Consider the following 13,686-nt stretch of genomic DNA (forward strand, 5'->3'; position numbering starts at 1 on the left):
TAGGAAATTGTCTGTTTTTTCTTTTAATAAGGCAACATTAAATCCTGTGAACCCCCAAGCCTAACCCTTTGTATTGCCTTGTTGCTGGAAATGTGGTATATAAATAAAACTACCTTTACCTTTCCAGTCCGAAGCCTTTGGATCTTTAATGATAGACAGATTTCATTAAAAAAAAATAGAGCAGGTAAAACTAAAATTAATCATTACGTATTTTGAGTTTGAACATTCGTAACTCTTAGTTTGTCTTTTATTCCTCCTGAAGGGTGAAAGAGCCCACAGCACCACGAATCGTAAAGTATTCAAATATTAGCATGTCAGCTAATTAGCCCTTTTACAAAAGACATTTTTATACATAAAGTAACAATTTACATATAAAAACTGAGGTTATTTTTCATAAATAATACTGAATATTTTGTTTGAATTAAAGTGTATGTTGGATGACTCTGTCATATAAAAAAAAAAAACATTCTCGGGACAAGAACATCCTCGGATGATCCCAATTAAAACATCCTTCAGTTTCCAGACCTTCATCCGGTTCAGCAAGCGCGACAAGTTAAAAGGGATTTTTTCATGTCTATAAATGGGTGGGGGGGAAAAAAACAAACATCTTTGAGTTATAAAGCAGAGTACAAGATAATTCGACCATGAACAGAAAATTGCATGCGCCCACAAGTAATAATAATAATCTTTTTTGTCACACCAGGAGGTTTGCTTTCAAGTTAATGTGTTTGCAATTAAGGGAGGTTTTCGCCTGCCATAAAAAGACAGTTATTAAGACACAGTGCTGCAGTTGGGGGATTATTCCAGATCCTGCTTTACTCCTTTTTACATCATTCCCGGCATTTTCGCTGCCACTGCTGCTAGGGAGTATATAGGTGATGTCAACATTACCCAAGCCTTAAGTTTTGGTTTTTTTTTATCTATAATTACACACAAAAGTAATACAAACACCGCAAATCTTTCTGGGACCATAAATCATCAACATTTATTTCCACTTTTTATACATCAAACGTGCATATAAATAAAAGTAAAATAGATCATATAAATAGCTCTACAGCAATACAGTAACAATAAATATGGCTATACACACTCCAGGTTAAATAAATAATAACAATAATAATAATAAAAAAGACGGCTGTGTAGCACTCTCAAGTAATACAGTACACACATCCTGTTTATAACACATTTTTCAAGTCAAATCATAAACTCTTTTGGTGCTATCTATTTGTGCTGATCGCTTTGGAAAGGCGTCACTTTGCTTTCTTCTGTGCTTTTGTTGTAACAGTGTCAGCAAGACAGAGGTTAAAAGAAGAGTTTTTCAAATCTGCACACAAACTATCACTTTTCTTGTTTTTTATTTTAATAAATGCGAACAATACCGATGTACCATCTGTGAAGTCTATTCTTTAAAAGATATTATCCCAGAGAAAGGCTCACCTGTACACACACACACACACACACACGCACGCACACACACATATATGTAAACTTCATTAAATCTATCTAAAAGCAAACACTTTGCTTCTACTCCACAATTGTAAAAAAAAAAAAAAAACAACAAAAAAAACCCGGGTCATTTCTCGAAAACCTTGGCTGTCTGAAACCTATGAAGAAGGCGATGTGAGGAAAGGGCACCAGGCAGTGGAGAGAGCATGAAACAGCTGGGATTCACATGTACAGAAAAACAACAACAACAAAAAAAAAAACACCAACACTTCAACAGCCATGTCCAAAAAATCACACACAGCACTTCATAAAATTGATTACCAAGAAACTGTGAATCTGAGTACGTGCAAAAGTAAACACACCGAGTCTTTCACAAAACTCCCACGCACAATGTTCATCCTTTACATGATATACAATGAATAGTTAATGTTAATATTGATTGCACAAGCATGTTTTGTCCTTCTCAAGTCCTCCATATTGCATCGAAGCTCTAATGTAACGTCACCCCATGCACCAACGTTCATTTTTCACCCTCCACCGAGGAAACTCGAGTGTCCGTGTCAAGATTAAGCGAACTGAATCAGTAGGTTACACAAAAAGACAAAATAATGCTGTAAATGTCGAGCTAAAGAGCGGCTTGGTGGAACTGAAGCTGGTTATATACAGTGAAAAAGTGTTGCGCACCTCACAGATTTCTTCTTTGTTTAGCTTTTTTATACACTTGTTTCAGATCATCAAACACATTTAAGAGACTCAGTCAAGGTCAGTGGTTGTGATCTACCACTAAAGCTGTAGAAACGCTGTTTCCTGTCATGTTACGATTTGAAAATACCCGGTAAGTGGGTTCAAACGTGAGGAGAAGAAGGGGATTTTTTTTTTTAAACGATCAGGTTTTTAAGTTTGCGTGACGCTTTTGCTCCACTCCCGATGTGAAATGTCCACATCGGGACAGTAGCATGCTAATCTGTAGCATGCATGCTACTGATTCATTGGGTAGTATGAGTGTCGGTGTTACTTTTCTGTGACGTCCCCATCTTGTTTTATTTATTTCTTCAAAATAAGAACAGACCGACCATCAGGGAATAAAATGTCAGTGCTCTATTAGGTGGTCAAATAATCAATAAATCAGTAGGTGGTGGCTTAAGTTTCACTTTTGGTTTCCCTACTCCAGGTAGTGCAGGTGTACAAACCGCCTGTACAGCCTAGTGTGAGGCTAAGTGAGATTAATTCGGAGCGACTGCTGTGACATCTGAGTCACAGTTGCATTGTTTCTGCAGCGAGGAATGAACATGTGCTGTACACACGGCGTGGGAGAGCTGTGCCATTCACGTGGTGGAGTTCTTCTACAAATTAAAAAGATAAAAATAGTAATCCATTGCAGGGAGGTTAATATGGCGATCAAATTGTTCATGCTTTGAGCTGAATATGTAAAAAGATGACATGGAAGCGTCTTTTTAGTGCGGCATTGCGTCTTCCGATGCCTTTGAACCAAAAGGCTCACACAGCGGTGCAACGAGGTTTTAAGAAAGTGACTGGGCACAATTGTCATCAAAAGGGAGTCCAAAACGCCTCAAATGTACCAAAAAACCCCCAAAACATCTTGATCCTCTCCAAGACGTTTGGGAGAATATTCTGTGGGCTGATAAGACAGAAAAAAGAAAACTTTCAATGGATGGCTATCCTGTTATATCTGCTCTAAAACTAACGCAGCATTTCAGATCCAGAACTCCAGCTGCGGGAGTTCGCTGCTTTTGGACCTGGACGAGTTATCCTGATGTCATACGGGACAACGATCCGAAACAGAGCAGGAAGCGCACCTACAAACAGCTACAACATACCAAAAGTTAAGGTCTTGGAATGGCCTAGCTAAAGGCTGGACTTAAGTCTGACTGAGAGCATGAAGCATGACCCAAATTAGGTTCTTAATGCCCATCAACCCTCAAACGCTCCTGATTTTTGAAGAAATTCTGCAAAGGAGAGTAGGTCAAAATTTGCTGCCAAGTTGCTGCCAAGGATGGCTAAGTTATTACTTTATGGTGCCAATTATTTTACTCCTGTTATCATGGTTTGATATTAAAAAATATCTGAAGATCTGAAACATGTCACCGAAAAAATAAAAAAGGAAAAACAGAAGAAATCTGTCGGTTGGTAAATACATTTTCACAGCACTGTAAACGTCACATGAAATATGTATTTTAGAGTAGGAAAAGAAAGTTTAGTTTTAGTGGCTAAAGCTAGCTTTCACAGCGTCATCAGCGGTAGCAAAGTCCCAAAGTCCTTAAGTGCATCATTTTCTAGATTTTGTGCTGTATCAATAATAAGTGATGATACAAATAGTTAGAAATCTTGTGAAAATAGACAAAAACAGTGAGAAAACTGTAAAAACAAGAAGAGGAGTCATGTCTGTACTTTTTTTCTCTTTTGCCTTGCGTTTAGAAGCCAGGCACGTGGCAGTATGCCTCCAAGGAGGCCAACAGGATGTAGATGAACCAGAGGGAAAGGAACAGGAAGACGGTGAGGAGCTTGGCTGTCCGTGGGCCCCCGAGCTCGCCGCCCGAGACGCTGGGGCGCCTGCGGTAGAGCAGCACCAGCACACACACCACCGCCATGATGGTGAAGAGGGTGACGGAGAAGGCCAGCGAGCCCGGGTTCACCTTGAATGTCTGACCTTTGGTTTTCCAGTAAACGGCGGCGATGGTCCACGCCACCCCGATGCCCAGGAAAACGTTCACCGCGTTGCTGCCCGTCACGTTCCCGATGGAAGCGTCGGCGTACTGGTCCTGGATGGCGGCCACTTTACTCGCAAACGTGTCTGTGCGAGAGAAGACGAGAAAAACCGGGTATGTCTTTAAACTTAAGCCACCAGCTGATGACAAATCACAGGGAATGTCAGTGGAGAACGTCTCAGAGTCACCTTGAACAGCTCCAGGTTTCCTGGCATTGATTTTTTTTCTAATCACACTTATCGCAGCTGTCTGTGAACCGCGGTGGCCTATTGATGGGCGCAGTGTCATTCTTGGGGAGACTTTTCTCATCAGGATAGAAATCTTTCATTGTGGGATAATGGTAATTGCCTACAGCAACTGACTCTCCATCTGCAGTGACCCTTTTACCTACAGGAATAAGGGGGTTCAATCTGTGTCTGCATGCCAGTCGTGCACAGGGTGAGTATTGGCTGCCAAACTGGACTCATAGAAGTCTGATTAAAGAGCTAATGTCTCCGCAAGATCTGGAAAAAGTCATCCATGCGTTTATCTTTAGTCGCTTTGGTTACTGCAGTAGTCTACTCACTATTTGCCTAAAAATTAGTCAACCGGATCCAGGTCGCTGCTGCTCATGTTCTCGCTAAAACCAGGAAGACGGAAAGCATCATCCCTGTTCTGAAGTCATTCCACAGCTCAGAGAATACACTTTAAAATACTTCTGTGAGTTTACAGATCACTGAACAGCTTAGAGTCAGAATAAATTAGAGATCTGTTGTTGTATAAACCTTCCAGGCCTCTCGGGTCTTCTGGTTCTGGTCTGATCTGCATCCCCAGAACCAGAACCGAAAAAAGAGAGAAGCAGCATTCAGTTTTCATCCTCCACTAATCTGGAGCAAACTTCCAGAAAACGGCAAAACAGCCGAAACACTGAGTTCCTTTAAGCCCAGGCTAAATCCTTCACCTATTTAGAGCTGCCTTTGATTCATACTAACTGGAAGATTGATCAATAAATATGATTTTGATGACATTTGATAAAACATACTGATATGAAATTAATATATTATCGCCTGTTTCATAACTTGTGACTGTATTGTGTTTTTATGACACAAAGCACTTTGAACCACCCTATTGCTAACTGAGGTACGTATATAAAAAAACTCAACTTAAAAGTTGATTTGAAGGACAAAATGTTTTTACAAACCTCGTTGAATATGAACACAGACATGTAAAGGTTAGATAGACTTCTAAAAACAGCTAGAAAGTAAAACCTATAAGGTCAAACGCTTTAGTTACAGATGCCTAGTATTTTGAATGGACTTCTTCAGCAGGCGCTACTTCACAAACGACTACCAAATTCCTACACTCAAAATTAAAAGTGATACTTTTAATTATGTCACGTAATGACTAATAATTTATCTAATTCCGGAACAGCTCCGTAGACGACTGGTATGGTCTTCAAGGGCATCCTGATGACTCTTACTCGGTAGGATTTTACAGGAGCCCGGCAACATCCATTTGCTGTTAGCATGTGGCTTCACCTGGTAAAGAGGTGTCATTTTTGCGAGACTTATTGTCTCATTAAAAGCAAAATATGTTCCTGTTTAAATGAGAAAAGACGTAGCAGTGAAACGGCAACATCTCGTGGGATGTTTGCGTGTCGTCTAGCAGAAACGAGACGGAGAATCAGAGGGAGCCTCTCTATGTTTTTCTAAGAAGCCGTAATTCTAATTTGAAGGACGTATCAAATGCAAAAGTTCCCCATTTTAACGAGACACGTCTCCTGAATTTATTGCCTCAAAGACGCACAAAAAAAAAAAAAAATTAGGAAATGGTGAGATGGGAATACAAGCCGATGGTACGAGTGGAACTGTGCTTTCCTTTGTTTACGTCTTGTTAAGGTACTAAGTGAGAGCTTTGGAGATAATTCCTCCGACAGCTCAGGAGAACAAGAGGTTACGTAAGTCTCCCGGAGCAGCTGCTTCTGCGCCACAGGCGAAAACCCAGAGGGATTACAGAGCAGGTCGATTCCCCGGCACAGACACCCACCTGGAACAGAGGTGCCGAGGGCAACAAACACCACGGCGGTGACTGAGTCCTTCAGACCGACGGTGCATCCAAAGTGTGAGGCCAAGTCGCCCGTCACGGCTGTCAGGACGCCGATGAGGGAGATGGAGACGAAGAAGCAGGCCCATCCGTTCCAGTATTCGGTCGGGGGGACGAAGGCGAAGAGAACTTTCCAGAAAACCGTCAGGAAGTGCATGATGTAATCAAAGCAGGACGGCAGCCGTTCCTCCCCGCTCTCCTCCTCGTCATCGTCACCTGGCGGGAAAACATTAACGAAAAGTAAAAGCAGTAGGAAGCAGCAGCTGGCTGAAAGAATATCCGGTGATTAATACGTGTTTCTTCTGCTGTTGCCACTGGGGTTTGTGGGTTTTTTCACCGAGAAAGGGACCCGCGCTGCACAAACCGCCTGTACTTAACGTTATCAGGATGTCATCGTTGTCACCTAACGAGGATTCAGGCCCGACTTGACCCATGTGTCATCAATATGATCCAGGAGGAGGTTACCGATACAGGGACATCAGTCAAGGCAATTATACCAATTGATGGTTCACACACACAAGCAGGATCTGTGTGTTGTTAGTCGCCATTTTTAAAACAAGTGTTTTCCTCGGAATAATCCAAGTAAAATTCACAATAATTACCCTGTTGGGACAGCTACAGCCTCCTTCTCTGCTCTTTAGTAGATGTTTTACAGACAAATAAGAAGCAAGCTGTTGCTAAGCCACTATTAAATTGATAATATTAAAAAACTACACAGTTATAACAAAGCCTTGTACCAATAAATAATAAATAAATACAATAAAGTTTGCATTTATTTGCAGAAAATGAGAAATGGTCAAAATAACGAAAAGGATGCAGTGCTTTCAGACCTCAAGCAATGCAAAGAAAACAAGTTCATGTTCATTTAGAAATAACAATACTAATGTTTTAACTCAGGTCAGAAATCAATACTTGGTGGAATAACCAGGAGGTTTTCAGTTAGCTCTTAATTTTTTTCCAGAGCTTTATACACACATTTTTAAATATTTTCAGTCAAATCAACAGTTTTGTCTATATAATACCAGTTTACATTAATGTAAAATTTTATTTCAAATTATTTAATTTCTAGAGGAATTCATCAAATTCAGAGACATATTTTGTAGTTTCATCAATACTTTCTGCCACAACCGGCCCTTTAAAGACCGTGCTTCATCTTGACCCAAAATGAAAATGAGTTTGACTCTCCTAATTTAAACCACAGATGTCACAGAGCTATCAGTCGAGTTGGAAAGTTTCCCCAAATCAAAGGGAGCGCTCAGGGTCCCGCAAAACCTTGGGCTTGCCCTACATGTTGGGTAGAGCAGTGAGTAGCAGCAGATGGCGGCTCGTATTAAGTCCAGTTCTGCTGGAGGTTGGTTCCGGATGAAAGTGAGTCATTAATCTCCACTGCTGCTGTGTGTCTGAGCAGGAGGCGAAGTCGGTAACTCGACCCGTCGAGCTTCCTGGACCTGACTTGACTTGCCTTTAACCAGTTGGCAAAGAAAAATTAATTACACCGGATTACATTTTAGTTCAGCTTGAACAGGAATTTGAATCTGTCTGTCCGTGACCATTTATGCACAAGAACTGGACCTGTTTATTTTAAGAAGCGCCTTGAAATGACTGAACGAAAATACTGAATTGTAATTATCATTGAGACCTGAGAGGAAACCTGTTTGTGCTGACAGATGAAGCCTGTTGTCTGATCTCCAGCAATTTCAGATTCTCGTTTCTGTGGCAGAGTGAGCGACAACAAACAAACTATTCGCAGGCAACACTGTGAGAAAACAGTGGACTGGGCTAACCGATGCTAAACTTAGCATCTGCTTCAGTTTATAACCAATAGGAACCAGCTCCAGTGGGTTAAGCTGATTTGAAAATAAACTGACTAAACTTGTAGTCAATTTAGATTTCTAGTCATGCTCACCCAGCACTCACAACAGCTCATTCATAAAAACTTTATTGTGGTTGTAAAGCCACCAGAAATATGCATAAAATCTAGTCTCCTCTCGTTCTCATGAAAAATACTGTCTTATCGTATAACCTCGGTAGCTACACGTATAGAAGCATCACGATAAAACTACTTTGTTTCAAAAAGACATTAAAAGACTTTAAAAGCAATTAATTCACTAATGGTAGTAAATCTTTAGCAGATCTCTACAATGACTGTACCTCCCTGCTAAAATCCTCATCAAACTCAGATTTTTCTGAGGGAAAAATCCACGATTGATTCTGTTGCCCTAATCATTTTTAAATATACCCTCCAGAATTAACATAATATCACATGGACACTGTCTTTTCACCCTTCAGGTCTTATACAGAAAGAATATCAAAAATCATCTGAAAGACAACAAAATGGTAAAGAAGGACTGATACTTTGTGAAAGAGGTTATGTTTTGACAGTACAGTCAAAGACAGGTCTGGGTCCAAACATACAAAGCTACCGTGAATATCAACATGCACTGAAGAGTCTAATACCTTACAGCAGGAGTAAAGACACATTTGCTGACCTGCAATGTGAAAGAACATCTCTGAAAGAATGATTTTCAGGAACTGGAACGCGGTAAAATCTGGATTTAGACCGTCCTGTCTTCAAGCAAACAGCATGAGTCAACCCTACACCAGAGAGCCTTCTCTATATAATAACTATAATAGTTCAGTTTTAAAATAGAGCATAGCTGCAGGATATAGTGCAAAGGGAAAAATTATTTTGTTAGGACTACTTTTTTGTATTTTTATCATTATCTGCAAACAAGGGCACTAAAATATCCTCCTGATTACCGACAGTTGTGGTGCTGCAGGTTTTGCTGTTTCCGTTTATTCGCTCAGTACAACAAGCTGACCTGATTGTTGTTTTAAAAACAATAACACAATCGTGAATCAATGTCTTTACCACTGAGATCGAAATAACGACTGAAGGTATAATTTCTGTTCATTTATACAAAATATTCTGGGATAAATTCACAAAGCAGGGATGCTGAAGTCATCTTTTGCAGCTGGTTTGAACAGACCGTCTCCAGGTTTAATGCAAAGAAAACGCATCATATGTTGTTTTAAAACATATGCAGCTGCAAACAGATTTGCACGACAAAGATTTTAGATATCCTCCAAATCAAGACAAGAACCTCATATTCAAGAAGGTTAATAGAGTAATCAAATTATTTGTAATAATGTATCTCGCAGACAGAATAACGCAGCGATGGGATTTGTTAGATCTCAGAGTAATAATACAACACATTCAGTCAGGTCTCGACTTTGTTCTACTTTAAGGACACCAGCATAGTTTCTTTGTAAAGTTGTAATGATTTATTGCTCACCTCCTCTGAGAATAATGTGTATTTTTATTGTTTAAATTCCCGCAAGTGATTCCAATTTAACCATGTTATAGATTTTTTAGAAAAAATATTGACCAACTTCATGTAGAATTGATCTCAAACTGTCACGTCTCATCTTTTCTCTGTTGAAATGCTTTTTTGTTGTATTCCGAGTTATAGACTTTTACACTAATATAAATATGCGGTAAAAGTATTGGTTCTTTACAGAACCAGTGTTGAAAGTTAACCATACAATCACTTTCTTTTTTATGGAAAGGCGGCTCAAAAATCCTTCCTTTGTTTTTGACAATTTTCTACTTGACCATAAAGGAATAAGTCGAGAGTGAATGGATTTATTGTCCCACTAAGTTCACATGCATATTGATCCCTTTACAAGCTGAATTTAGCTACAGTAAAACACATCTTACCACAAATTATTGATGTTTTATTGCCAAACCGACTCCAAGTTAAGATTTGTATCCATTTAGTAGTGGGTACTGTTGTGACGTCTAACATTTGCATATTTTACACGTACATCTACTTACAGCTGCTGTTGTTATGGTTACAGCTTCTCAAGAGGACGGTAATGCACCTGACATTAACGACTTTGACGGTGATGATGGTAAGAGCTCCGATGAGCTTTGAGACCAACCGTTGGAGACTGCAGGGCTGCAGTTTGAACTGTAACCAGATGTAGGTTTTCATTGCTAGTAAAGGTAATTTGAGGTCAAACTTGTATCTTCTTTTTGTATGTGTTGCTACAATTGTCTGTTTAATACTTTGAAAAAAAAAACCCTGTCAATTGGTAGGAATTTTCAAGTTCCGACTACAAATGGAGTAAGTTACGATTATTGCAGATCATTTTTCAAATTTTAGCAGCATAAGGCAGTGCTTTGATTAGATTTTTCGAATTGATAAAGTTAAAGCTCCGTCAAACAAAGTGGAAATAAAAAACGATTCATTTCGGAAGCCGTTGAGCCGTGCTGAAATGTGTGTTCTTGAGAACAGTGAGGTAAATTCACAGCAGGAACAGACTTTCCGTATGTCTTCACAAATTCAGCAAAGCGCTTTGTGAATTTACATATTTTCAAGCAAATGTTGCCGACTTTAAGCTGGAACAAACAAAACGAAAACTTCCGCGTCGTCAGATTTGATTTACTGTCTGTCTGATTTCGTGTGAGCAAATCTGAAAGTTTCACAAAACAAATGGGTTTTGTGAAAGAGCTGAGCGCCAAGAGTCACATGAATTGTCCAGACGGTGGGCCTTATAAGGAATTCAGCACATAATGCATTTTTAATCAGCTGTCAGCTCCAAACAGATGCAGAAAATAAACGCTGACTCGCCGAAGGACCTTAAAACTTTAAACTGAGACGCTCGTCTTTGGGGTTTTAACGCAGAAACATCCTAGAGAACGAAGCACGACAGGCGGCTGGCGGGACCTGATCCAGACCGCACGGGTCCGCCTTCGCCAGGAGGAGCAGATGTTAGCGTCCAGCTCCGTGAGGCTCACCTGCGCTGACAGTGACGGCGCTGACAAACTGCTCCCTCCAGCTGCTGCTGCCCACCACCAGCGCCAGGTTGGTCTTCTTGATCAGCTTGTCCACTGTGCTCTGGAGACGACCACGGAGACAGAGACAAGCAGGCATGAGACACACGTTACCGGCGCAGGCTTAGCAAGAAGTGACACGGGAGACACTGATGAGGTGACTGAGGGTACAATTACCGGCATCTCTCATCCCACTGGGGTGCAGAGTGAGTCTCAAAACCAGATTTGGAGGGAGGTGGGGTTGGGCTGGGCTTCATGCCCACAGGAAGCAGAGCCAGTGAGGGGAGCTGGGAGTCTCAGATCTGTATCTTGTAGCAGCTTAATTGCTCTTAAATAGTCTTAAAGGAACGCAACGGCCAGTTTTACACCAAGGCATCAGTTTACTCTGCAATATAAACCTGCGAACACAGTGTGTCCCGTGGCTGGAACGGGAGTAATAATGAGGCTGATGTCATGGTGATGTAATCAGAGGGTCTCAGATTGGATTAGCAGAGCAAACCAGAGGCCAAACTGGCGTCTTCTTTTCTTCTCAGGTCTGAACCTGCAGAAAAGGCCTTTTTTTTTCTTCCTACAGTCGTTTTTTACTTGTCTTTGTTGTAAAATCCCATCCGTTCTCCATCAATGCTGCGTTGAGACGTTAGTTTGCAACACGAATATGCTTCATAATTCAACACAGCTTTTTGGCTGAGTTTAGATTCATATTCGCTGTAAAAGATGAAATTATGTAATTTGATGAACATTGCTATAACGTTTGGAGACTTCTCTTCTCTTGGTCTCGTGTCTCAGTTATTTGACATACAGAGCTCTTGTAGTTACCTTTATGCTCTCTACCCTCACCACTTGAAATTTAAAGACTGTGGTATGTTTTTTTTACTGACCTACAAGCTAAATCAGAGTCTCAAAATGCCTCTGCTTTCCGTTACGAACTTAGACAAGCATATCCAGAAAACTGAGACAGAAATAAAGATTCCTCCACTTGTGGATGTAAATGATAGAGTTGATTCAAAATAACAAAGGGACTTACAGACACATATTCAGCACCATGACAGACTGTTCAACTTTCTCAGCGCAAAGCCGAAAAGGTATTGTGACGCGTCTACAGAATAATTCTTAGCAGCTTCATGTTTGAAATTAATTAAAGTTAGCTAAAAACGGTGTCAACTACAGTGTTTATTCACCGGCACAAAATGTAAACAAGAGATCTTGTTTTAGGAGGAGAGCGGCTCAAAACTGCTGGTTTTTAAGTTACCTTGAACTCGTAGGATTCCTCAATGACCACCTCCAGCTTGGTGTGCTCTCCCAGGACGGGGCAGCCCATCTTTGACAAGTCTTCTGGACCCACCGCAGTTTTGTTGTCATTGGAGTCCCCTGCACAGATCAGCAGAAGCAAAAACTTTGATTATACCACGAAGGTAACTAGTTCTGCGACGTTTCAGAGTTTTATGAGAGAACATCAGCGAACAAGCAGCATCATGAAGACCAAGAATACAGCAAGTGAGTAGCATTAAATCGGAGAAGAGCCACAAGAATCTATGAGAACGCTGGAGGAGCTGCAGATATATAAAGCTCAGGTGGGAGAATTTGGCCCACAAATCTAACCTTTATGGAGGGATAGCAAAGAGAAAGGCAACAGCTGTGCTTCCAGTAACCTTAAATTTGCCCAACTTCACGTTTTGAAAATAAATTTGTTTAATTTCATTTTTTTTAAAAAAAACGTCTTGTTTTTCAACACAAAGTCTTTGTGCTAGGATGAAACTGCAATGGAAACACTTCTGTCACATCACAGGGGTCATGTGTTCAACAACTGGATGTTACTACTGGAAGAAATGACAAAGAAGATGACAGGAAGTGGTAGGAGGATGATGGTGCCCCATGTTTTTTTTAAAGATGTTGCGTTTGATTTTAAACGTATTTCTTTTTTAAAGGAAACATAGCAATTGCGAAATTGTGTTTTTCCGACTGTCGTGGAACATCACCGAAGTTATGCGCAAACAGCTGGTGTTGAGAGAAAGCTGTAAGAACTCCCAGTTCTGTCAAAAAAACATGAAAGAGACACAGCTAGGTAGTCTGGTCACGTGAGACCAAAATGCTTCTTTCTGACCCTCCATAATACGTTGCATAGAACTGAATTTACTCTCTCTTCCATCATTAAACACGGAGAAACTCATGACTGAAGACTCACCGTGTCTCTGTCCCACCTCCAACAACACGGGTTCCTCCAACACAATCGTGAACGTCTTATTCTTCTCATATTCCTCGTCATCGATTATCTTCACGTTCAGCAGCTTCCTGGAGACAGACAGGAAACGAACAAATAAAACAACAAACTGATGACAATTAAGCGTTTTAATCGGCTCCTTTATAAACATCAGACAGGAAATCTTTTTTTTTTTTTTTTTTAAGTATTACACAAAACACTTTATGATTTTGTCCATGATTTATTGCAGAGATTCGGGTAAAACAAATGTTTCAGCCTACACAATGAATCATGAAACTGTTAGGTAAGAGGGTGGAAGCTGAAGTGCTCCACAAAATATCCTGTAATGCCGAGCAGAATGTGATTTATTTTTTCTCCTTTCCCCCAGCACTCCA

General features: G+C 40.5%; 1 protein-coding gene across 2 annotated transcripts in view; it reads right to left on the minus strand.

Annotated features, from left to right (window-relative positions):
* Positions 1 to 963: 963 nt before the first annotated feature.
* slc8a4a (solute carrier family 8 member 4a) overlaps positions 964 to 13,686 on the minus strand; it is a 32,050-nt gene continuing 19,327 nt past the window's right edge. For both annotated transcript variants that reach the window (XM_044139641.1, XM_044139640.1), the window contains exons 5-9: positions 13,277 to 13,383; positions 12,344 to 12,462; positions 11,059 to 11,158; positions 6,198 to 6,470; positions 964 to 4,258 (exon numbers count right to left, since the gene is read on the minus strand). In XM_044139641.1, the coding sequence (XP_043995576.1) occupies positions 3,879 to 4,258; positions 6,198 to 6,470; positions 11,059 to 11,158; positions 12,344 to 12,462; positions 13,277 to 13,383 (979 nt within the window). In that variant the 3' untranslated portion in view covers positions 964 to 3,878. The remainder of the gene's footprint in view (positions 4,259 to 6,197; positions 6,471 to 11,058; positions 11,159 to 12,343; positions 12,463 to 13,276; positions 13,384 to 13,686) is intronic.

The sequence above is a fragment of the Gambusia affinis genome, linkage group LG15, assembly GCF_019740435.1.
Source record: "Gambusia affinis linkage group LG15, SWU_Gaff_1.0, whole genome shotgun sequence".
In the NCBI taxonomy this organism is placed as follows: domain Eukaryota; kingdom Metazoa; phylum Chordata; class Actinopteri; order Cyprinodontiformes; family Poeciliidae; genus Gambusia; species Gambusia affinis.